At 41.0% G+C, this 26,260-nt stretch overlaps 1 protein-coding gene across 4 annotated transcripts in view; it reads left to right on the forward strand.

Annotated features, from left to right (window-relative positions):
- JAKMIP2 (janus kinase and microtubule interacting protein 2) overlaps positions 1-26,260 on the forward strand; it is a 163,832-nt gene that overhangs the window by 76,386 nt on the left and 61,186 nt on the right. For 3 of the 4 annotated variants that reach the window (XM_003782063.2, XM_012807395.1, XM_012807388.1), the window contains one exon: positions 21,385-21,661. The exons of the other annotated variant lie outside the window; for it this stretch is intronic. In XM_003782063.2, the coding sequence (XP_003782111.1) occupies positions 21,533-21,661 (129 nt within the window). In that variant the 5' untranslated portion in view covers positions 21,385-21,532. Of the gene's footprint in view, positions 1-21,384; positions 21,662-26,260 lie in introns of those variants that run through there. 4 annotated transcript variants of the gene reach the window in all.

The raw sequence follows: 26,260 nt of genomic DNA on the forward strand, positions 1-26,260 counted from the left end.
GACCCACCCCACTCTCTTCCCCTCTCCTTCCCTCCTTCATCCTAGTCTATAGTTGGGATTCATCTTTCATATGAAAGTGTGAGTGATTATAAATTGGTTTCATAGTAGTACTGAGTACATTGGATATTTTTTTTCCATTCTTGAGAACTTTACTAAGAGGAATATTTTCCAGCTCTATCCATGTAAACATAAAAGAGGTAAAAATCTCCATTTTTTAATACTGCATAGTATTCCATGGTAAACATATACCATAATTTACCAATCCATTCATGGGTCGATGGGTACTTGGGCTTCTTCCATGACTTGGCAATTATGAATTGAGCTGCAGTGAACAATCTGGTGCAAGTATCTTTGTTACCAAATGATTTTTGGGCCTTTGGAAAAAACCCCAAAAAAAGAAATGCCGGAACAAAAAACAAGGCCAAAATTAAAACCCCAGAGTGCTCCAAAAACCCCCCCAAAAAAGACATACTAGCTTGCATTCCCACCAGCAGAGCAGAAGTGTTCCCTTTTCTCCAACATCTGTAGTTGGGAGATTTTGTGATGTGGGCTACTCTTACTGGGGTTAGATGGTATCTCAGAGTGGTTTTGGTTTGCATTTCTCTGATGATTAAAGATGATGAGCATTTTTTCATGTGTCTATAGACCATGTGCCTGTCTTCTTCAGAGAAGCTTCTGTTCATGTCTCTTGCCCAAAATGAAATGAGATCACTTGTTCTTTTCTTATTAATAAGCTTGAGTTCTCTGTGGATTCTAGTTATTAGACCTTCATCAGAAATATAACTTGCAAAAATCCTCTTCCATTCTGAGGGCTATTTGCTTTACTTAGTGTGTTCTTAGAAGTGCAGAAGCTTTTTAATTTGATCAGATCCCAGTGATTTATTTTTGATGTTGCTTCAATTGCATGGGGGGTCCTCCTCATAACGTATTTGCCAATTCTGAGTATTTAAATTACCCAGTTAACCTGAGTTTTTAACAATTCTTTGGAATTTTGACTTGACAGGACTGGAACTGAAATGCAAAAACTTAAATTAAAAAAAATTATTATAAAAATAGATTGATGCCTTTAAAAGAATGAAAGCAAAAAAGTTTAGTTCCATCTCTTTTATTTTGACATTTTATTGTATGCCCCTTATTTCCTTGCCAAAAAAAAAAAGATTAATTAAGCCTTCAGTGTTTTTTATTACAAAGAAATGTGTTTGCAAAATCTCTTTTCCATCCCCAATTCCACACATCACTCACCTGTCTGTTTCGTTGGCTTTCTGATTCTTAAAGATGAAAAGGGAAAAATGATTTGAGTTTGTAGTTATGACACAGAATAGGTGAGATTAGCTAAATGACTACTCACCATGAATTCATCAAATGTCAGATGTCTGAAGTAATAATAATGGTGAAAATGTACTTAGTTTTTCTAGGTGCCAATTACTCTTCTATGTTTTAACACGTGCAATGTTAGCTTTTTAGATCCAAGCAACAACCCTATGAGGTAGACTTCAGGGGCAGAGAGGAGTTAATTAATGTGTCCAAGCTCACACAGTAAATGGTTAGAGATGGTCATTAAGCCCAGGGTCTGACACCAGAGCTCTTGTCCTTAAGCCTAAAACAACCCCATTTTTCCAATAACTTTCAGGATAAATAAATATGTTTATAGCTAGCTAACTATAAAGGTAGAAAAAAATATATGACTTTTACTGTTTCTAGCAAACAAAAATTGTTTATAATTTTTGATTGTATGCAAAATCGATAGCACAAATAATTATTATGCTGTCTGATTAGATAAAATGATAAAGAGCATTTGATTTCCCTAACTTACAGACAGAAAAGGATTTGTCTTTATTTTTTACAGTTTTACGGTAATTACCTTCAGTGTTAGGGTTAATAGTTTTTCCCAATGTTATGAACTGTCCATCAATCTTACCATGACTTGTAGATGTTTTTTAAAAAGATAAATGTCTGAATTTAAGAGAGAGAAAGATCTTGGTTTTTTAGATGGACACTTTCCCCATGTCCCTAGACCAGAATTACAAATACTATACTCCTCTTAACATCCACCAATCCATTCATTCTTTCACTTAGAAGAATATTTGTTGACTATTATACTGGTTGGTTTTATGCTAGTTTCTAGGGTAAGCTCTGTTTTCACAGGCCTTCCATTTTAGTGGAGGAGATAAATATTGATCAAAAAATCAAACGTATAACCACAAGCTATGATGCATGCTATTAAAAAATTGCTGATGCTGTGAAAACTTGTATTAGAAGAACCTGCCCTAATCTGGAAAACATAGGAAGATATCAGTATTAGTTTCCTAGGGCCGCCAGAACAGATGACCACAAACTGCTGGCTTAAAACAACAGAAATTTATTCTCTCACAGTTGTGTAGACCAAGAGTCTGAAATCAGGTTTCAGCATGGGCCATTCTTTCCAAAGGCTCCGAGAAGGATGTGTTCCATGGCTCTCTCCTAACTGTTGCTGATGGCTGGCCATCTTGGTGTCCCCTGGCTTCATGGCCCCAATCTCTTTATCTTTACATGGCATACTCCTCTGAATGTGTCTCTGTGTTTGTGTCTAAATTTCCCTCTTCTTAAAAGGACATCAGTCCTCTTAATTTATTACATCTGTAAAGACTCCATTTCCAAATACTGTGATGCTCCTAGGTACTGGGCATTAGGACTTGAGCCTTACCTTTTGAGGGGCTCAACTCAAACCCACAACAGCTTCTTTGAGTCAATTACATTTGAGCTGAGATCATCAGAGTCTAAGGAAGACAGTTCCCTGTAAAGGTCTTCAGGCAGGAAGGAGCATCCTGTTTGCAGACTTGAAAGGGAGACACAGAGATATTCACATCTGCAGGGATGCACAGGAGCAAAGGGACTCCAGGACGTGCCCTCACAGTGCTACATGTTGGCTCCCATGCACACAATTCTCCACCACCATCATGAGGCATGGACATCAAAAACCTAACTCTCTTCTCTCTGGGTCTGTGTCCACTGAACAACCAACACCCTCATGTGCCCATGAGTCAAAAGAGGGGAAACACTCTCCTGTTTGGGGCTTGACTTTAGCAGAGAACTCCTATGTGCCAAAGCCTCTTTCTGCACCACAGCTTGGGCTGTGGCATGAGGTGAACACAGGGTTCAGAAGAAGAGTTGGGGTAAATCCCAGCTTTGTGGCAACCTAGGTAAGTGACTGCACGCCTCGGAGCCTCAATTTTCTCATCTTAATAGTAAAAAGAGTACTATTTGCATCAGGGTGTCACTGTGAATATTAAATGAGACAAAGCACATTCAAATACTTTGTGAAATTCTAAAATATGGGGAAAGTGTTACTTGGAAATAGAGAAGATTAAAAATCCTTAGCCTTTAAAGCCTAGCACAGTTCATCCAAATGCCTTTGTGGTGACAGAAGGAGCTGGGGTGGGGGAGGGGGAAGTATTAATAGCATTTCACAGTCTGCCTTCAGTGGAGGAGGTGAGAAGGTTAATACTAACAATAACATTTCATCTGTGCACAGTGGAGAGAGTGGGAGAGTTAATATTACTCATTTTAATAACTGAACGTATGTACGGTGGTTTATCGGTAACAGTGTTTTCTCATATCCAATCTTATGCAATGTTTGCATCTCCTAGACCCCTTTTCAAGTAAAACTCATATATGGGGGAATCAGAATTTTTAAACACAGACCTTCCTATCTGCTAGCACATTGGCGAGAGTGGTTTATCACATTAACCCATCTCAAGAGAGGGCTGAAGGGAGTGGTGAGGAGATGGTAATTTATGAGAGAAAGGAGAAGGGAGACCCGAACAGCCACCCCCACCCCCCAGGAGAGCCCTGGAGATGGGAGAAGCTGGAGAAATCACATTTTCACCCCACACCAATCCTGCTCACCCTAAGGGTCTCAGTACTGCCAGATATTAATAAAAGTATATTATCTGTCAGAATTGTGGTCAGGTGGGGTTTAATCATGCAAGGGGTGGCACAGTGTGCATTCTGCAGTGGAGGGTTACCTGCAGGCTCACCTGAGGGAGACAAGAGGGTGGCTGGAGGCACATTCCCCAGAGCTTTGACCTGAATCGCGTGAAGCATCTAGGAAAACTTTTTGATCCCTGGGTTAGCTGGATTCTTTTACCCGTATGTCTTTCTAAAATATTTTATGCAGTTATATACATACATGTACACAGAGTACATGAGTGTGGGTGTGGATATATATAAATTTTCTTTAGTTTTTTACATGAATGGCATTATGCTTTGTGCTTCATTCATCATCTTGCTCTTGGACTAAATAATGTTTGGAGGTGCAGCTAACTTCACTGGGTCCTATAGATCCACGTAAATGTTTTTAGACTGTTGCATAGTAACTTGTGTACAGGACATACCACTTCATTGAGCTGGTCACTTTTACATAGACGATGCTTTGTTACTAATTTTTCACTATTACAGTGTTGCATAGTATGGGCTTGATCTTTATAAAGTCCCATATTATTACCTTTCAAGGGTAATTGGTCGGACCATACCTATGGCGCTTTTTAAAAGGGTACATGTTAAAACTACTAAGTGTAGAATAGAAATGTCTTAACACGATAAGAAAATGCAGTGAAGGCTGTGTGAACCAGTTTGATGAAAGTATTTCAAATTGTTTATAAAACCAGCACATTGTACCCCATAACTGCATTAATGTACACAGCTATGGTTTAATAAATAAATAAATAAATAAATAACAGATAAGCTGAAAAAAAAAGATGCTTATGTAAGGTTTATAAATGTGTTTATCTTGCTGCTTTTAGAATATAAACTCCATGAGGACAAGGACTTCTGTCTGTTCCATGCACAGCTCTATCTCCACCTCTTAGAACCATGCACACCATCAGTATTCTTTGAGCAAATATTTATGGCCATATTCTGCCTCCATATATATTTATGTCCTCTTAATAGGAAGACAAGTCTCTGAAGGCAGGGACAGTCACCCTGTTCTCTTTTAGAAGTGTGTGGTGCTTTGGTTAGAGTGCAAGCTTAACAGATTTCAAAGACAAACAGAGCAGTGTACTGTTCAATACTTCACCAGGCTGTTTTGGCCCGCATCTCAGTTCCACAACTTCCTGGCCCTGTGATCCTGATGAGACATCAGTTTTGTCTGGTGGATGACCATCAGCTTCTATGTGGTGCACCTCACCACCTCCCCTGCTCCCACCCCAGTCTAAGCTGTGACCCCCTCTCAGCTGGGTTTTTGGAGTGGCCTCCAAACCAGTCTCCTTATTTCCACCCTTCTGCTAATTCTTCTCCTCTTACCAGAGCAGTCAGAATGAAATGTCAGAACCTAAGTCAGACAAGGGTTCTGCTCCTCCCAGCCTCTCCAGTGGCTTCCCAGCTACCCTGGGCGAAAGCCCAAGTCCCTATGAAATGGCCTGAAAAAGCACAGCATGGTCTGCACTCAACACCCTCCCACTACCCTCCCAGTGCTTGGCCACTGCCCTCGCTTCTCATTTTTCCAGCCTCCCCAGTTCCTTGAAATTCTTGGAACTTGGGAACACGTTCCCCCCAAACACCGGCCTTTAGTCAGATAGCATCTACTTAGGCCTTCCATATCTAAGTGTCTAACCCTACCTGGACACTTCCCATCACCCTCTGTCCTATGTCACTATTGTAATTATTATTATTATTTTGCATAGTGCTTTATCATAATCCAGCATAGTTTGTTTATTTACTTGTCTCACTTTATTGTGGGTCTCTGCCCACTAACATGTTAGCTCCACGAGCCTCTTGTACTTTATTTTCTCACTGCTTTATCTTCTATGCCATGAGCAGTGCTTGGCAGCTCTGAAGTGTTCTGTATACATTTGAGGAATAAACTGATTTTAAAACAGAACATGTATTTGACACATACCATGCTAAACCTTTTACCTGCATTATTCCATGTGAGTTTCACATGATCCTCTGAGGAGGGTCCCACAGTGACGGAGGAAAGAGAATGGACTCCACAGGCAAAGAGTTTGGCTTAAACCCTACCTATATTGGTTCCTGGCTTTGAGCAAGCAAGTCATTTATCTTCTCTAGGTCTCTGAAAAGGGAATGTTAATGATCTGAATGAACAAAAGGGAAATATTAATGATTATTACTATCTGTTGCATTGCATCAGACTCTGTATGAAGCAGCCAGTTCAACACTGTGAGACGTTCTTAAGCCACAGTCTTAGCTTTAGGCATCAAATTCCTTCTTATTTAATGATGTATCTCATGTGATCATTTAAGACCGTAATAGCTATTTTCTGTGTAGTCTTCTGCAGGAATAAAGTATTCCCTTGTCTGTACCCTATTTCACATCAGAAAAATGATAACTTCTGGGTTATAAGTGCCCTGAAAAACGGTATTTCTAAGTGAAATGCCCTAAGTGCTGAACTCAGCCGGTGCTCTGAACATGATGATGCTGAATACATGGGATGAATATGCAGCCTGGGCCAAATCTTTAGAATGCTCTGGACAAGAAATGTGTTCAGTGGCCTTAGACTTTAATGTTTATAGAACAGGACTTGTTCCTAAGTCAGCTAAGGGTTTTAAAGGCAATAATGGATATGAAAAAGAAAAGGTATTCTCTTTCTACTCCTCAGGGAGAGACAAAGACCAAATCCTGGTTAAAAACAAATGTTTTTTAATCAAGCCGACCTGATTTTAAATTTCAACAGACACATGATAGGTTCTCAAGAAGCACTAATTCAGTCAATGAATGGTTTGTAAGCATACAAGTTGTATGACATCGGGCAGATAGAAATGTTTTCATTTCCTCTTTTGTACAATAGGAAAATGATATCTACTTTATGCATTTGGTTTACTAAGATAATACATATAGAGTGGTAAATACGGTACTCAAGGTGTAGAAAGATTACAACAGAGTTATGATTAAACAATTTTTTCCACTCTATAGCTCAGAAAATAGAACACTAATCCTCCAAATTAAAATTTTTACCTAAGGTGTAAGAATATAGATTCGTTTAGTATCAGAAGTAAAAATGAGCTCTTTCCAAGTTCTCTTCTCCACTGGCATCTTACCCTGACTCCAGGTTAATCAGTAGCCTTCATACAAATGCAATTCTTACAGAATTTTCTTATACAATATTTCTCATCCCCTGGACCACAGGGCAAGTCCTCACTCATCTTTCAAGACTCAGCCTGGCCCTCCCTTCTGCTAGAAGCTCCCCAGGAAGCCGGGTCCTTCTCTGAGCAGCAGTGCTGCCGGGGCCCCATCTCGGCTACAGCGCTAGTCACAGCTTCAGGGCTGCAGTTCATTATTTACATTGTTGGCTTCTCCCAGGGGGAAGAGTTGTCGAGAGGATTCATAAATCAGACATTCAAGGCTGGACTCTATGACTTTTAACACCCACCTTAGAACATTAAAAAGATAATGCGTGTAAATAGCTCAGCACAATGACCAGCAGGAGCGAGTGGTCAATAATCATAATTACGATGATGATTAGCAGCAGTAATATTCATCTGTCACAGTATGAGGTAAGTAAGTGGATGAAGTATAGTCATTATCTTTACAAATGCTACTATGATCTAGAGTATTACAGGCTGGGGCTCCAGGGCTTTGTAATATCAAAGAGGGCTTACCGTACAAAGAAGAAACACTAGCTCTCAGAATCTCCTGGGATTCTGAGACACAGAAGAAAATATTTTGAGCCTTTGAGAGAGATTTGTTTTTTATAACAAAACTGTCTGTAGAAATAGCTTAACACTTGCAAGGAGAAATTGTAATTCCCAGTTTCTGAGCCAGGAGGTAATGAGTCAAAGACAATACTGAGGGAAGTAGGGGAGTGGGAATATTTCTCCAATATAAATTACTTACCTCCTTACCTTAAAGGAGCTCTGTACCCTTGCCAATAACAATTTCATTTGGCTCCATTTGGGTATTCCTTTAACAAATATTTTCCTTTTGAGTATTTACTATGAGGCACTATGGGGTGAACAGGCCCCAGGAAATCGCTGCCTCTATAGAGCAAAAGGGGATAGAGATATGGAAGGGGAAAGGTTATTATTATTGTTGGTGATGCAGACTGTTTCCCTGAGGTCTGTACCTTTGAGCTCCGCAGGATGTGCATAAAAGAGGCCGCTGGCAGGAGCACTTTCCCCAGACAGGTGGGCTTAATAGACAATAATGCCCCCCAGTGAGTTCCCCAAAATGGCTTATCCAGGCTCCAGTCTGATTGACTATAGACCCCTTTCCTGAAGAGGGGCTGGCGCTCATTCAGAAGGAGTTTGTTCTGACCTCCTCAATTCCAATTAAGCCAGAGTTTTCCAGACGGGACAATTGTGCTATGACTTGCTGTGACTAATAGCTAGGTTCTCTCTTCAACAGAGGCAAGTCCAAAGCATTTGCAACTAGGAACAACGTCTCAATGTTTGCATTAACTCCACCTTTTCCTGATGTGACTTCAAAGCCTTATGTTCAGCTTCGGCTGGTTCTCTGCCTTTATTATCTTTGTTCTCCCTTCCTCACCAAATCTTTGGGTTTTTGGTTTCTTCTCTTATCCCTGCCAGAAAGATTATTTCATTCCCACTGTAGAGAGATAAAACAATTATTACAGATATCTTAAAAACAAACTGCAACATGACTCTTCTCTTAAAAATGTTTGTCAGATTCCCAAATACCCATATCCTAGCCTACTGTTTTGGTGAAGTCACCTATTTTTTCAGTAATATTTACTCAGAATCTGCTTGTGTTCAGTACTGTGTGAGGCACTGGGATTTAAGAAGGAGCCAGATAGGCATAGTCTTGGCCTCATGATACAATTCCTGTGGTTCTCACTTTGTGTGTACACATGTTCCTTTGACAGTTAAAATAACAGATTTGGTAGATAAATATCGTATCATCTTCAACTCTAACATAATGCCTTGCACATAATTCTGGTTTAAGAGATAGTTATTGATCTGATTTTTAAAACGGTTTTCCTCTTCTAAGTGAAGTATAGCAAGAAGAGAAAACAACCACGTGTACTCAGTACTAAAGTGGAACTAGCTGATCAACACTTATGCGCACATAGGGGAGTAAAACCCAACAGGAATCAAGTAGGTGAGGGGAGGTAGGTTAATTCACACCTAACTGGTGTAAGGCACATGTTATGGGGGAAGGGCACCCTTAGAACTTTGACCTGAAATGTACAAAACAGACTACGTAATCAAACCATGTGTACCCCTGTAATAGTCTGAAATGGAAAAAATAAATAATTTCAAAAATAAATAAAAATAAAATGGTTTTCCTATGGAATTTGGTCCATAGGATTACATCAACTACCTTTTATTAGTCAGTCTCACAATCTGGCTTCCACGATCCCACCAAGTGGACAGAAAAAATGTAGATATGTATAGGTCTATGGGGCAAAACTCAAAACAGAACCCTGTATGTTAAAGAAAACTGTATCGCCCTATAATTTATTATTATACCATATTATAATATAGGGAAAATACTGATACCCAGTTTCAGCATATGTAATGGAACTCTATAGTATATCCATAAGCTATTTTATTGTAACTTTATGTACTCTTACTTAAGTAATACTACTGAGTATAAATTCTAATATTGAAATTATTATGCCTTATTTATTTATTTAGTATTTATTTATTTATTTTGAGACAGAGTCTGACTATTTCGCCCTCGGTAGAGTTCCGTGGCATCACAGCTCACCGCAACCTCAAAGTCTTGGGCTTAAGCAATTTTCTTGCATCAGCCTCCCAAGTAGTTGGGACTACAGGCACCGGCCACAGTGCCCGGCTGTTTTTCAGTTGCAGTTGTCACTGTTGTTTAGCAGGCTCCAGGCCGGGCTCAAGCCTGCCACCTTCAGTGTATGTGGCCAGAGCCCTGCTCACTGAGCTAGAGGTGCTGAGCCATGTTCTGCCTTTTTTTAATGCCAACTACACATTATTCATACGATATATATAGACATTTCTTCTCCTTTTTAACAGTTTGTAAAAGGTGTCTTTCCTTTATGTTAGATACAGAATAGGCTGTGCTGTTTTACTTACATGTAAATAGAAAATCTTGCTGCCAATTATAATTTTGTGAAGACCACTCCCTCCGATAATCTTGGATTTTTTTTTTTAACTTTACATACCAGCTTGTTTTTAATAACAGTGTGCATATACAAGCAGGTGCTTGCTTTAGCCAGGGGCTCTGATGCATGTTTCTTGCTCTGACTCTGAATACATAATTATTTCCTGCTGTGTCTGAGATTCTGCCCCCATGTCCAATGAAAATGCTCCTCTTTAGTCTACAACAGCTGTAAAATAACTTTGAATCCAGAGAGAAAAGACAATGAAGTAAGAATATATTAGAAACTTAGAGATGTACTTGCTAAACTTATCCTCATGAATACTTCTTAAATCCAGATAAGAGTACACAGCGAGAAGACAGTGCTGAGGAATGAAATTAACATTGGGAACTATGAGAGATAGAGGAATTAAAAAATCTCAGCATATATTTAAGGTTGCAGTGAGCTACGATGACGCCACTGCGTTCTGGCCCCACTCCAGCCTGGGTGACAGAGAGAAAGACTCTATCTCTATTAATACCTAAACAAACAAATAAATAAATATGTGTCAGCATATAGCTTAAACACAAATTTATTTAATTTCCTTGTGTATTTAACTATTACATCAAGCTTTGACTTTTGCCTGAAATCAAAATAGCCATTCAAGAGCTCCCACAAAGTGAAAAAATTTCTCATAGTAAATCTTGTTATAGATGACGGCTGTAGAAATTGTGAAATATGTACCTCCATCTCGGTATTTTCCTTGGATCTGGATCAACGTTAATTAAATTGAACTTCATGATAGTCATTGTTGACAGGCACTGTGAGCACAAAGGTGAATGAGACACAGTTTCACCCTTAAGTGGGACTCAGTGACCTAAGGGATAAGGATAACATGAATGGCTTACGGCCGCCTCTCCTGACTGTTCTTTGTCCGTTTGTGTTCACCCATTTTGTCCGTTCCATCCTCTCTTGCCAGAGGACGATTACATGTGCTAAAACCAACATGTCATCAAGTCACTTCCCTGCGTGAAGGCCCTCAGTGACCACGCAATGCTGTGTGGATGAAGTCGGTAGCCTGTAACTTTCAGATCCTACGAAGGTCTGACGTGCTGATATTTTGTTTATTTATAAACAGGAACACTTTAATTATTTTATGTAACTTAAAATAGATAATAAAATCAGCAGGCAAGTTCATATTTATGTTTTTCTCTTTTAAAACTGTAGGATGATTATGAGTAATCCACCAACCTCTTTCCAGCCCCAAATAAATAAGAGTTGCGGAGTATGCAGATGACAGAAAGATTGGATTGGGAAGGTCTAACATAGTTCATACTGTCCTCTGCCCCCGGTTCTCTCTCCACTCTCATCTCTTGCTGTTTTCCATTCCCTCACCAAACTCTGGTCAGTGTGTTCCCACAGAGCACTTTCATATTCTCTGTTGCCTCTCGACCCTCAGGATCTGTACTTTTTCGGCCTAGAACATGCTTCTTTCCCACCCCGAACGTTTGCTGACTGATTCTTTCTCCTCTTACAGATCTTGCTTGTAGATCCCTTTTCCTAACTTTCCCGACTCTCCAAGACTTGTGATTCCCACGAACTACCACACTATATTAGATTGCTGATTCCTCCTCTGGGAGGGGCAGGGTTTCTGTCTGTCTTGCTCAGCACAGACTTGTCCTCCACCAGGTGCTTCATAAGCATTTGTGAATTAATGAGTGGGGAAAATAGTGAGTCAGGGATGAATGCAGTAAGAAGTATCTTCAAAGTGGAAATGAACACCCAAGGGACGGAATAATTTCTTCCACATGGGATATGATGAAGAGGTAGGAAGGAAAGTACTATGGGGTGACTTGATCTGGCCCTAAAAGATGAGTAGGAGGGGTTCCCCAGGGAGGAGAGGAAGGGGGAGAGAAGTCAAACAAAGAACATTATGAGCGAAGTCAAGGGGTGTGCAGCAGGTCAGTTCTGGATGAATGCTACCTGCTTTGGATCTCAACCGAGACACCACTTCTACCCAGCTTCCTGTCTGCCTCTTAGAGAGCCTGGGTGTCTCTCATATGTGTGCTCAGCACTGTCTCTTGCCCCACAATTTATAAAGTGTATTTCAAATATCAAATTTTCAACCTGTGATCTAAAACACAAATCCATCAAGAGTAATAACTTTTTACTTGTATTCTTTTCGTTTGCAAAATGTGCTGACTTTACATAATTTGTAATAGTAATTGCTATTATTATTATGTGGTAAAGAGGACAACTGGGTGGAAGAACAGGAACAACAAAGACCAATGAAAGAGATATGCAAACATGGCGATTTGCAAACCTGAAGATGCATCATTGCTACTGTGCTGAATGTCAACATTTCAGATTCATTTTCTTCTGAGACTTGTATCATGGATTATTTCCGACCCCATAGCCACGCTGCCACGGTCTCTTTATTTAGGGACACTAGAACTCCAGGTTTGGGCTGGTTTAATTAAACAGCCCTCCCTCCTTTACATTAAATTTCTGGGTCAAGCTCACGGATGTACAGTGAGACATTTTTCCTGCGTAAAGAAGGGTGTAAGAAGTGGCAATATGTCTCTGCAGGTGACCAGGAATAAAATATGCAAGTTTAATTCATTCATTTTAAACACTAACAGCATCTCTCAAAAAGCATCATCTTTGGAAAGGAAAAGAGGCTTAGACACACTAACAAAGCTTTGTTAGAGTAGACACAGCCAAATATTAATTATGGAGAAAGATTGATGCATTTAGCTCCATTCATGCGAACTCTAGTTATTTTCTATAGCAGTTGCTTTCAAATCATAATTCAGTGGCTAGAGCCATATTGGAAACCCTAAGATTAATAATGACTTTATTCAGCTTATAGCTTGGGGCAGAACCAACTGCAAAACCGAGACCCCTGGGAATACAAATCCTGTCAATACAGGTCCCATTTTCTCAGAAGTGTAAGTATGAATTTCTTCAGTCTTTTCAGCAATCTCTGGGCTTCTCTTGACCTGTCTTTTTAACACAAAGTGGTAATAAATCTGTTTTTTTCCTTTAAGTTTGAACTGGTATTTAGAGAATAGCCAGATCCTGGAAAAAGAATAAATGTGACAATGACAGTGATAATTTACTAATCATTTTCACATTTTAACTCATTTTATTTTTCTAATTCCAACTTTTATTTTTATTTGATTTTATTTTTATTTCAGATCAATGTGAAGACAAACAATTAGCTTACAGTGTTTGGGTTTGTTAGGTAAGGTCCCTATTGTAGTTGTGTCCTTCACCAAGGAGGTGTGCTGTGCACCCTTGCATTGTGCTCACTAGGTGAGAGTACATAGCTCCCCCTCCTCCACTCTCCACCCGCCCACCTCTCCTCTCTTCCCTTCCTCTTCCTCCTTCCCTCCAACTTGAGCAAAATTAAGTTTTTCTCTTATGTGGTTATTAGTTCATCTATTAGGTTCATATTAGAATTGAATACATTGTATACTTGCTTTTCCAATCATGTAATACTTTACTGAAGAGAATGTACTCCAACTCTATCCAGGTTGGTACAAAAGATGTAAAGTCTCCGTTCTTTATGACTGAATAGTACTCCATGGTACACATATACCACAGTAAATCTATGACCCAAGACAATAAAAATCCTAGAGGAAAGAGTTAGAAAAACTCTGATGGTATCAGAGATGGGGAAAGATTTTATGAAGAAGATTCATAAGAAAAGAGTTAGAAAAGAAAGAGTTAGAAAAACTCTGATGGTATCAAAAAAAAAAAACTCTGATGGTATCAGCTTGGGGAAAGATTTTATGAAGAAGATTCCATTGGCAATCACAACAACACCAAAAAATAAATAAATGGAACTTAATTAAGCTAAAAGGGTTCTACACAGCTAAGGACACAACCATCAAAGCAAACAGAAAACCTTCAGAATGAGAAAAGATCATTTGCCTGTTATGAATCTGACAAAAGATTGATAATTAGAATCTACAAAGAACTCAAATTAATCAACAAAAAAAGAGGAAACAATCCTGTCTATTACTGGGCAATCCCATCTATTACTGGGCAAGAGACGTAAACAGAACCTTCTCTGAAGAAGACAGATAATTGGCCAACACACACGAAAAAAATGTTCATCATCACTAATCATCAGAGAAATGCACATCAAACCACCTTGAAATATCAGCCCCAGGGAGAATTACCCACATCACAAGAATCTCAAAGTTGCAGATGCTGGCACAGATGTGGAGAGAGGGCAACACTTTTACACTGTTGGTGGGACTGCAAACTAATGAAGCCTCTTTGGAAAGAAGTATGGAAAATCCTCAAAGAACCTTCAAATAGACCTTCCATTTGATCCTGAAATCCCATTACTCCATATCTACCTAGAAGAAAAAAAGATCACTTTATCTTAAGGACACTTGCACAAGAATGTTTATCACAGCTCAGTTCACTATCACCAAGATGTGGAGTCAACCCAACTGCCCATCAACTCTTGAATGGACATTTTAACTCATTTAGTCTTTAAAAGAGCTCACTAAGGTCAATACTGAGGCCTTTCCCCATTTTATAAGAGAAAACAAAACCTTGGACGTTTTTAAGTAACTTCTCAGAACTATACAGCCAGGAAATTGGATTCAAAGCCAGTTTTTCTGATTTCAAATTCCAGGCTCTTACCCACTACTTTCCAATCTATTTCATAAGCCCCCCAGCTAACACTTTTCATTTGTTGCTATCTCTGTGGCCACTGGTAACCACAGGTGAATCCTGCTGTCTCTTTAAGAAAGTGTTACAGTATCTAGGAAGCTTTAGAGATGGACAAATGTGTATTTGAGTTTCAGTTTCTCTCATTTCATAACTGTGTAATTGTTTACAAATTAATTAACCTCTTTGATCCTCAAATTTTCTATCTGAAAAAAGATTAAATATCTGAAAGGGTTAATTGGAATGTCTCACTGAGTCAGCACACAGCAGGGTGCCAGGTACAGAGCTCATTCAGGTAGAGGCACCTGATTCAGGCTCAGGATGGCCCTGCCCTTCTTGGAAGTCTGATCATGGCCCTCTAGGATGTGTTTTCTCTTTGCAGATGTTTGTCTCCTCTCGTAAGTTAGAAGCCACTGAAGGGTAGGAATGATGCTTGGCCTTTGTAACACTACAAAAGCCAGGAAGCGTGCTCAGTAAAGTGACCAGGCCCTCTCAACCAAATATTTAGCTACATTTCTGCCAAAAAAAAAAAGTGTGGTATTTTAAAAGGATGTGAAAACCAGTAGAAAATTGAGCCTGACAAATTAATATCAAATATTAGGATTTTTAAGATATTTTTACTTTCCTGGACAGACTAAGCAACCCTGATTATAACCTAAGATCAAGAACATAGGGTCTTGATCATCATATTTAAGTACTTATAAATTGATTTATAATTTCCAGTTTTTAAATTTTAATCTTGAAGTATGTGTTATTAAAAAAAAGAATAGTGCTGTTTTTTCACAGTGGCCAAGATCAACCTAAGCATCCATTAAGGAATAAACAGATAAATAAAATGCAGAATACACACACACAGTGAAATAGTTTTGCTTTTAAAAAGAAGGAAGCTTGTTATTTGCAACAACATGGACCAACCAAGTGAGACACCAAAAGGCAAATATCACACGATCTCACTTACATGGGAAACTGAAAAAAGTCACAGAAGCAGAGAGTAGGATGGTGGCTACCAGGAGCATATAGGGGGCTGGAGGTGCAGGGTAGGGTAGGGATTGGGGAAAAGGAGGCAGAGTTCTAGTCGGACAGTAGGAATAAGTTCTGGAGATCTTTGGTATAACATGGCAACTTTAGTTAATAACGTATATTATATACTTGAAAAATCACAGAAAGGATAGATTTCCAGGCTCAGATCCTGTGGCTCCAGCAGCTAATGCGCTAGCCACATACACCTGAGCTGGCGGGTTCGAATCCAGCCTAGGCCCGCCAAACAACAATGATGGCTGCAACCAAAAAATAGCAAGGTGTTGTGGCGGGCACCTGTAGTCCCAGCTACTTGGGAGGTGGAGGCAGGAGAATCACTTAAGCCTAGGAGTTGGAGGTTGCTGTGAGCTGTGATTCCACAGCACTCTACCCAGGGTAACAGCTTGAGGCTCTGTCTCAAAAAAATAATAAAATAAAATAATAGGTTTCCATTGCTCTCACCACAAAAAAATAAGCAAATCAGATAATGCCTATGTTAATTAGCTTGATTTAGCCATTCCACAATGTTTGCATATTTTAAAACATTATATTGTACACCATAAATGCATACATTTTTGTCAATTAAAAAAGCATGCTGAATGGGAATTTTTAGAACTGGAAATCTGGTTATAAAGAATAGATGCTGAATGATAAAAAAAAAAAAAAAAGAACTTTCTCTGGGGAGCAGGTGATTTTAGACGTGGCGTCCTTCTTTGGTCTCTAGAAATAGCATACTAAGAGTCTGTGGAGCAGAGGGACAGAGGTCACATTTGCCCATGTTGGTGTCACTCCCTTCTCTCCAGGGTTTTGTGCCAATGCCTAAATAAATCTGTAGGGAACCAAGAGTAAGAAGGGCTTTTAATATATGAGGCTTCTGTTAGCGTGGAATTTGAATTATTGCGCTTGTATACCCCCCGCCATTCTCAGTTTAAGCGTCTTGAGGACAGTGCTGATAGGCAGTTTAATTTCCTTCACTTTGGCTAACGATAAAAATAGAAAGCACTTACTAATTGGTTAGCACTCCTGCGTGAGCTGTGAAAGAGCATCACTTATGTTCTTTCACTTAATTGTCAAACAATCCAATGCCATAGGTGTACTATAATTATAATAATACCCACGTTCCTCTCCCCTTCCTTTTAAAGATAAGAAATATTGACAGTTAGGGAACTGATTTGTTCAAGATCACACAGCTGCTAAACACAGAGGCAGGACAGAAGCACAAGTCTGTCTGACTCCATAGTCCAAGCTCTCAAATAAGAAGTTCTCATATATTAGAATCACCTGGCAAGTACTCTATTAAAATCTCTAGAGGCAGAGCTGCACATTGCCCAAGATGTCCAGTAGATTTTGAGATAGCCAGACCCAAGATTTGCGATGCTCTGCTATAAAACAATGTGTTTTACTTCCTTCTCAATAAATGTCTGTTAAGTGAATGAATATAGGCTATAATTCTTCCACTAATAATCCATTTCTTCCTTAAGGATTGCTTCTCAAGTAATGATCCTCATTTTAAAATGCAAGTATTCGTCCTGAGAAGTTGTCTCTAGATTCTCTACTGTCTTTATCAGCGACAGAGTCATGGTTACAGAGAAGCTCAGCCTCAGTGGCTACAGGAGGTATCTTATCAAGGATGGGGAAAGCCAGAAGGTAGGCTGAAATTCACATTTGATACCTCACAATGCACCTGGGGATACCTGCTGCCTGACTGTGTAGCTAAGAGCTGGAAACCTAGGGCCCTCTGTAAGTTCCTTCAAGTGTTTTTACGGTATGAAGCTCCCAGTCCTTGGCCCTTAATTGAACAAGGCTCCTGTCCTGCCAGATAATCTGCTGCCAGACATCAGCAGTGGCACGGGCTCCACGATGGTCCAGAAATGTTCCTTCAGTCACTTGTCCTTATGCTCTGGAGCCCACTTCTTTAAAGGGGTGATGACCCTCTTCCTGGCCGGCAGCTTCTCTAGAAACCTGACCTCAAACCACTTCAGCAGCACAAATGTCCATCAGGCAAATGTAACGGAATATTATTCAGCAGTAAGAAGAAATGAAGTACTAACCACATGGATGGACCTTAGGATAATGAAAATAGTATGCCAGAGTGGAAGAAGCCAGTCATACACACCACACACACAAATACATGTTGTATGATTCCATTTATACAAAATGTCTAGAATAGCAGGCAAGTCCATAGAGACAAAAAGTAGACTAGTGGCTGCCTTGGGCTGGAAGAGTTTGGTGGGGAACAATGAATGACCCCTAACAGGTATAGGGTTTCTTTGGGGGTGGTGAAAATGTCTAAAATTTATGGTAATGATTCACAACAGCATTGTGAATACCTCAAAAACTACAGAATAGTACATTTTAAATGTGTGAATTCTATGGTATGCAACTTATATCTCACCAAGCTGTGGTGGGGCCGGGGAGACAGTCCAAGGAAGCAGAAGAGTTGTAGTGAAATTAGAGTCTGAGAATCGCGAGCTCGCCAGGTGCCCATCACAACAGGGCAGTTTGGAAAGTTCTTCTCCACCCGAGGTGTACACAGGATCAGTTACTGAGGTATCCGTAAACTGATTCTATCAGTAACTTTCTAGGATACCTTTTTCTCTTCCGAACATGCATCTAATTTTTCCACCCATTCCTGTTCCTTCCTAGGGCTAAGATCACAGTATTCCCCAGAGTAAAAATACATGAAGTCCTGCCATCAGGCACACAATATTATATTTTTTAGAAAGGATTTTAAGTTAAAATATAAAGTGTATCTATTGTATCTCTTGCTTTGCACATTTTTGCTGCCAGAAATTTCAAAGATCATGCACCCGTCATTTACCAAGGGAAAAGAAGAACGTTCAGACCAGGAATGATGTTTACAAATAGGCCACGATTCCATCGATGGCTCCATGTGTCCATGTTGCCACCTCCTTTTTTATCTATTTGAGACTGTATTGACTCTTGTATGGACAGTTAGAGCAGCCTGATTCCTCCCACTGTCTCATCTTCCGTGATGCTAACAGTTACCTCCCTAAAATGCAGATATGAGGCAGCACGGCCCAGTGGATACGAGCTTGGCTGTCAGTCTCCAGCTGCCTGGATTTGAACCTCAGCTTTACCACCTATCAACTTGGTTGATTTAGGCATGTTAATCTATCCGGGAACAATTTTTTCCTAAATTTTTGTGAAGCGTAACTGAGAGCAGTATGTTATGTGCTTAGTCTAATGACAATACACAGTAAGCTTTTAGTCACTGTCAGCTCTTTACTGTTATGGCGTGTCCTCCAGTGCTGCCACATTTCCCCATTTTTGCATAATTAAGTCCAGACTTTGAAATCTGACCCCAGTCTGTGTTTTCCCAGGTGGGGCAAATATGTGGTCCCAGGTTTTTGCTCCAACCCTTTCCTTTGCTACTCCACATCTCCAATTAGAAAAGCCCTTTCTTAATTCAAGAAGATTGTACAACTAGGAAAAGACTAGAAAGCTTTTCCAAAGTTGCGTTTTCCTCTATGTGCCAACATTTTAGGCATTTGAGAGAAGTTGGCCAAAGAGAGTAATGTTTCCTAGAGAAAGTAAACAGAACTTCCTGGTGAACTGGATAAGAGTAACAAGGAATCAGGTAGAAGAAAGGGTGACTCCTAAGCTGACATCTGCAACAACGGGGCATGTGGTGGCACCATTTAATGATATAGAAAGACGTGGGGAAATTAAGGTTTGGGGAGACTAGAAGTGAAGACATCTGCATTAGCGATGTTAGGTTTGAAATGCCAATCAGACATTCAAGTGGATTTGGTAAGTAAGAATGTACCTACGAGTCTGAGGCTTGGAGTATGGTCATGAGTGTGAATCTAAAACTGAGAGGCATAACTGTGTGAGGCCAGTGAAGCTGTTCAGAGCTGTTCGGAAGAGCCCTGGGGAACAGCAACATTCAGAGATCAACTAGAGGAAGAGAAACCTGTTACACATCAATATGTAAATTTACGCACCGGTGCCTACGTGAGGTTAAGCACTGTCTTATTTATCTTTATGTCTAGTAGTGTTGGTCACACAAATGTTCTATAAATGCTTGCTGAATTCATCTCAATACTAAAAGCAAAATACTCTCAGCCCTGAAATTGAACAACTTGGCAAGATTCGCAAAGAAGCATGGAGGCCAATGTTAGCTTCTAGCACAGGATGTGGTGGGCAGTTCCATGACTGCTGTAGATAGGCTCTCCCTCCCTACATCCTAACCTCTCCCTATCCCCAGGCCCCCAGGGACACTCCAGAGAGCATAGCCCTAGTGCTCATGAGGGTATGGCACAAAGCCCAGGATCCCAGCATGGTCCCCAAAGCTAAAGGGTCTTAAGAGAGCAGCAGCTGCTGGAACATATGGGTGACCAGCAGGAGTGCCCCTTAGCTCTGGACTGGAGCTCTTCAGTGTACACAATACCCAGTTTTCTGAAAGGCTGCATGGGAAACTTTCTCTAAGTTCTTGTTATGTTTTTCCGTTGTCTTGAATGGTTTAATATCCATACTTTTCTGACCCCCTTGTTCCTATGAAGGGGTCAAGGATTTGTAAAGTAAAACACGTGTGCTCTCCCCTTCTCTCTTCTTGCCACTGTTCTGATTAGGCTTTTATCATCCTTTGCCTGGACAAACTCATTGGCTTCCTGTCTAGTCTCCCAGCCTCCATTCTCTCTCTACTCCGCCACCAGAATCACCATGCTGAAGGTCTGCTGTGTTAGAACACCCACCTGCCAAGAACTTCAGCAGAGAATAAGCTTGAAATTCTATGTCTCCCCACCATCTATCCTTTCCAGAAAACTTTTCTAGCATGATTAGTTGCCTTCAACCCCTTCTAGGGTTATAGTTAAACAGACCTCATTTTTCCCCACAAAATAGTCACTATGATTTTTCTCTGTTGTGTCTCAGCACCTGCCATTTTCCTCACCTGTTTCTCCATCTGTTATCATCTCACACAACAACTTATCTTAAGTTGTCGGTCAATGGTACCTTCATCAGGAAGCCTTCTTTATTCACCCCATGCAAAGGAGCAGTCCCTCTGAAACTATTAATGTGTATTTTATTAACAACTCTTACCAGATAGAAAAAGGGTGATGATATTGACTAATGGATAGATGGATCGTGGGGGTTTTTTTTGTTTGTTTTGCTTTGAAACTTTGACATTTTTTTATTTCAATGTGCTTTACTTAGCACATCATATGGAAGGAACTCCAGCAATATTGACTCAATAAATGAATGTGGAGCTGACTCAGTTAATCGCATAATCCATTAATAGTTAACCCCGACTTCTCACAGTTTAGCTGTTGTGTAATCCTTTCTTCATACATTGGGTTTTCTTAAAGTTGAGGCTTTCTGCTTTATGAGGTCACCATGTAGGTAACTTCTTTAACAGCTGTGCTCCTTATGGCCAAGTATCAGTGAGTGACATGGAGGAGAGAAGGACAGAAGACTGGGTGGGTTTAAGCCAAGTGAAAGGTTGATGCCTATAGGGAAGGATTTTAAGCAGAGCATTGGCTGGATCAGACTAACCTTTTAGAAGGATCATTCAATTTATGTGCAGAGGGGACAGGAGATACTAGGGACAGGAGAGCCTCGGGAGAAGGCTGAGATGGACAGACTGACCCTTAGTCCAGGTCTTTGTCAGAACAATAACTGCTGCCTCTGTCTCTTCTCAGGGCTTCCAGGGCAGCGGTTGAGGAGACCTTACCGAGGAGCACCACGCAGTAGATGCGGAGACATCGCAGTCCAGGATAAGAAACAGTAACATGGCAGCACCTGTTTGAAAGGAATTAAAAACCAACAGACTCCATTTAGATAGGAACAATGTCCAAGAAAGGGCGAAATAAGGGCGAGAAGCCCGAGGCACTCATTGTCGCCCTTCAAGCTGCCAATGAAGACCTCAGGACCAAGCTCACAGACATTCAGATAGAGCTGCATCAAGAGAAGTCCAAGGTGAGCACGGGCTACCTGAGGCTGGGCCCTGAGAGCAGCTCTGGCCATGTCACGTGCAGGGAGCACAGCTCTGCCTGCTGCCCTCCCCAGCCCTTTGCCAGAGAGGGCAACAACCCCTGCACTCAGAGATTCTCTTGGATGTGGCAGGAAGGAAGTGAGCACAGGATACCCAGAGAATGAGAAGAGCACGCTCACTAGACAGATCTGGGCCTTCTCTGGAAGCCAGATATAAAAACTGAGACAGTGTCCTCCCCCACTACCTCCAACACTTAGCAGTTGTGTGACTTTAGACAAGTTTCACCCTTGCCCCTTATTGGTTATTCCAGAAGGGGTGTCCAACCCATGGCCCATTGGCTTACATGTAGATTCTGTGAGGTTTTGGGGTTTTGTTTTTTTTTTGTTTGTTTGTTTTTGGCTCATCAGCTTTCCTTAGTGTTTGCATATTTAATGTGTGACCCAAGACAACTTTTCTTCTTCCAGTGTGCGGCAGAGAAAAGAAAAGGTTGGACACTCCTGAAGCAGTCAAAGCAATTTTCCTAAAATGTATCACATTATGTCTCTTTGCTCCCAATACCCTCCAAGGGCTTCCTACCTCTCCTGGAGTCGAGGAATTTGCCTACCACTACAGGATATTACTTGCAGCCCTCTCTTTGACTCATCTCTTCTCTCACTTCTCTCTCTCTCAATCTCTCTGCCCCAGCCTAAATTAAGAGAGAAATGCTGATCACACGCAGGGCCTCTGCCTTTGCTCTGCCATCAGTCACCCACATCTTCCACACCTCTCCTGCTCCAGGTGCCCAACTCCTGGTCACATCACCAGTCTCTGAAACAGAACACTTCCCCAGTTACTCCCCACGGCCTGTTCTAGACTTGTTTCAGAGCCATTTACATGTTTATGTGTATACTTATCTAATGCAGCCTCTCCCCAACTGAGTGTCATTTCTATGCTAGTCGGGACTTAGCTTACTTAGTATCCCTAGAGTTTACGTAACATCCAGAACTTAAAACCTCAGCATGTATTTGTTGAATGAATAGAGGAGTAATTGAAAGAAGGTTCGTTCCTTATACCTCAATTTCTTTATCAGTACACTATTCCTGCTATGTCATAGGGCTGTGATGAAGTATAAATTAGAAAAGTCCATAATGTACTTATGAAGATTAAACGAGAATTTATGTCAAGTACTCAGAGAGCTGCCTGGAACATAATAAATTCTCAGAAAGTTATTGTATTCGTATTATTTCTAATATTCTCTTGATTTGAGTCCATTGCTAACTGGGTTTAGAAAAGTCTTTTCTGTAAATCTTATCGCTTTAATGTATACACTCACACATGTCTCACCAGGATGGTGTGAATATCAACTAAGGTCTTGGCTAGGAAAATATCCAACCTGCATAAGATGTTTTTGCTCCCTGCAAACCAGAGACAACCATGGCAACATAAAGCTGCCTCGTTTAGATAACTCTTTGTATAGTAAAAAAGGCATTCTTGGTCACAAAGCAACAGATATTCGTATTCCATTTTATCCACCTCTTCTTCATGAGCATCACTATTGTGTTTTAATTTGTTATTGCTCCCAAAATCTGTGTGTCCTAGCTTCAACAATAATAATACATGGGCTTTAGATCTGCTGAAGCCTATGGCCCCCGTCTTAGGTAAGCCTTCACCTTACAGAAAGAGATGGCAGTGTAACTTTGCAAAGGAAATATTTTAGCTTCCATGAAACTAAAGGGAACATGATGTCATTTTTAAAAAGCATTTGTTTGAGAGTCAGAAAACGTGGATATCATTTGTCTTTATCTCTCCTTGGAGACAAATATAAGTGTCTCAATTTCTCCACCTGTAATTCAGATGACTGAAGCTGTTTCTCCATATCTGTGTCTTTCATGCATCACCGTGCAAGACGATAACCTGGGGGAACCTATTAACAATTGAGATTACTGAGCCCACACTCCAAGGATTCTGATAAAGCAGGCAAGTGAGACCCAGGGTTTGTAATTCTGAAGAGCAGTCCAGGTGATTCAGATGCAGGTGGTTCTCAGCCTTTGGGTTGACAAACACCCACTGTAAAATTTCTTCCAGGCCAGACACTCAGCGAACATTTCATTGGTCTTAACTTTCCCCCAGGCAATGTAACATTTCAGAGGAAGCAGACTCCTTTAATGGTAATAAGGACAGGATGACAAACTGCATTCATAGAAAGTAGCTTGTCAGTCTGGAGAGTGGGAACCATAAATTGTCGCTGCTCTACAGAAAACAAACTCACAAGGTTCCAAAGAAGCAGACACCCTGAGGACTTCACCACTGCCAATTTTTCACACATTCAGACCTATTTACAATGGGTAACTCTTGAGCGAATGAGTCTGCCCATTTCTCCAGGGTCTGGCACTGGTGTCTAAGCTGGCAGGCCAGGCGTAACCTCCCCTTCCTCTGATAAGAGCCAGGCGGCCAGCCTCTTGAATCAGAGCACACAGCCTCGTCCTCCCTTCTGCTGGCTGCCCCAGCCTGGCTCCCTTGCCTTGGCAGTTAATTACAGTCCCAGCACAGGAGCTAAAGCAAAGTCTCACTGCCTGTCTCCAGCCTTCCCCAAAGATCAAAGGGAATTTGGAGGGCAAACGAGTCATAAAGCAGTTTTATTATAAATAAATACGATTGTGTTTTCAAAGGGCTCGACTTTAAAAAGAGAGAATATGAACAATGCCAAGACATGAATTTGCTCTCTTGGTTTGCCTCTGTGGCTCTGATGACAAAATGACAACTCAGCTTCTGGAGAGTGGATGGAGTTAAAGAGGGGAAACCTTTGGGGGTTGGAGCATTACTCATTCTTTTTTTCAGCAAGATACATAATCCATTGACATTTACAGAACATTCGTGTGTGTAGAGCAGCATCAGAAGTGCTTCAGGGGAATAATACAAACAGCTACAACTTATTGAATGTTTACTCTGGGCACACTCTGTAGTAAGTGCATTTCAACCTGCAAATCCCAGCTCTTTCATGTAGCATCTGGGTGACCCTGAGCAAGTTATGGCACCCTTCTCTGATTTTCCTTCCTCATTTATCAAATGGGACGATCATGGCATCTACTTCACCTGGGTGGGTGTGGGGGTGTGTGTGTGGGGGTGTGTGTGTGTGTGTGTGTGATGTTTTGCATAGATAGCGTCAGGCGGTCAGGCATGGTAAGGCTTTCATTGCCATTGTCTCATTTCATTTGTATCACCTGCCTCTGATGTGGGTGTGATTATTATCCTTGTTCTACAGATGAGGAAACTGCCTGGCCTGCAGGAGGCGCTCAAAACTACCTGTGGAATCAATTTAATGATTCCTTTCCAAAAAAGCTTTCCCAAGAACCCTGTAGCATAAGTATTGTCATAGCAGGTATTTAGGTGGGAGACTGCAGGCTTTCTGTCTTTTCCTTGGACCAGTGCTCTGAGGGTGATGTTTGTCTCTGTGTGCCTCTTCTGTGGGCACCGTGAGGTCAGGATGTGCTGCTTAGTGTGTGAACCCTCAGGGATTGACCCAAGGCTTTCTCTTCTCCCACAGAGGTAGACTGTGTAGTTGCAGGAAGAGCATGAAAGGGCGTGAGCACAATGACAGAGGAGGTGAAGGAACAGGAACAAAGGACAGGGTTCCTACAGTAGAGGCAGTGGGGCACTGGCCTGGGAGGAGTCTGCTCCAAACAGAAGCTGCCACCATAGAAGTAGCCCTTCAGACTGCAGAGCACTTCACACGGAGCATGACAGCAAGCCTGTGACGAAGGCAGGGCCCCTTTCCTGTCCTGAGTTCACTGAGAAAGATAATAAGGTTTAGACTGTTTACCACATTTGTTCCCAGAGACACAGCAAGTGGAGGAGCCACGTTGGAATCCCTGTCTTCTGTGAGAAGATGCTGATCCAGGCACAGGGCTGAACATCTTACTCCACTGCACTCTCCTGCCTCCAGGGCACTCTCAGAAAACCAGCCGATCTTCTCTATCCTCAAGTCACTGTTCCCAGAGCCTTCAGGTTCAGGACCAAATTTGTGATGGGGGTATTTCTTCCCATCTGCTTCTTTAGTTCTGTTTTCAGGAAACATAAATGACTGAAACCAAGAAATTTTAAAAACATATAGAATCCTTTGTACTTCCCCAGGTTGTGCAAGCCTTCCCTCATAAGCAACCTTCCTGTCATGGCTCCTTCACATCTCCATGAGACAGTCACTTTGTGCCTGTGAAAATCCCTGCCAGCTCACAGTGACTTTAGATCTCCACTTGTCTCGCCCTGATAACCTTTCAACTCCTCCTTACATTCGTCTGAACTGTCTGATTTTTAATTACCAGATCTCTAAGATCACTTGAAAGCGGAAATCATCACCATCTTTATATTGGCAATATTTACACTAACCTTTTCCAAAGGCCAGACTAGAATTACTACAGAAAAGAAAACAATGTGAGGTCTATGTAGGGTAGTCTTGAATTCTCTTTTCTCTGCCATAGTGTGTCCTTTCCTTAGCAATATTAAACTTTGCTAATGACCAGCTCATCCACCACTCCTTAGGCCTACCCATTCCCCAGATGTCCTCCAAGTCAATCAACACACACTGAGGAAACCCAGTTTTATCTTTG

The sequence above is a fragment of the Otolemur garnettii genome, unplaced genomic scaffold, assembly GCF_000181295.1.
Source record: "Otolemur garnettii isolate 467f Iridium unplaced genomic scaffold, OtoGar3 scaffold00003, whole genome shotgun sequence".
Taxonomy (NCBI): domain Eukaryota; kingdom Metazoa; phylum Chordata; class Mammalia; order Primates; family Galagidae; genus Otolemur; species Otolemur garnettii.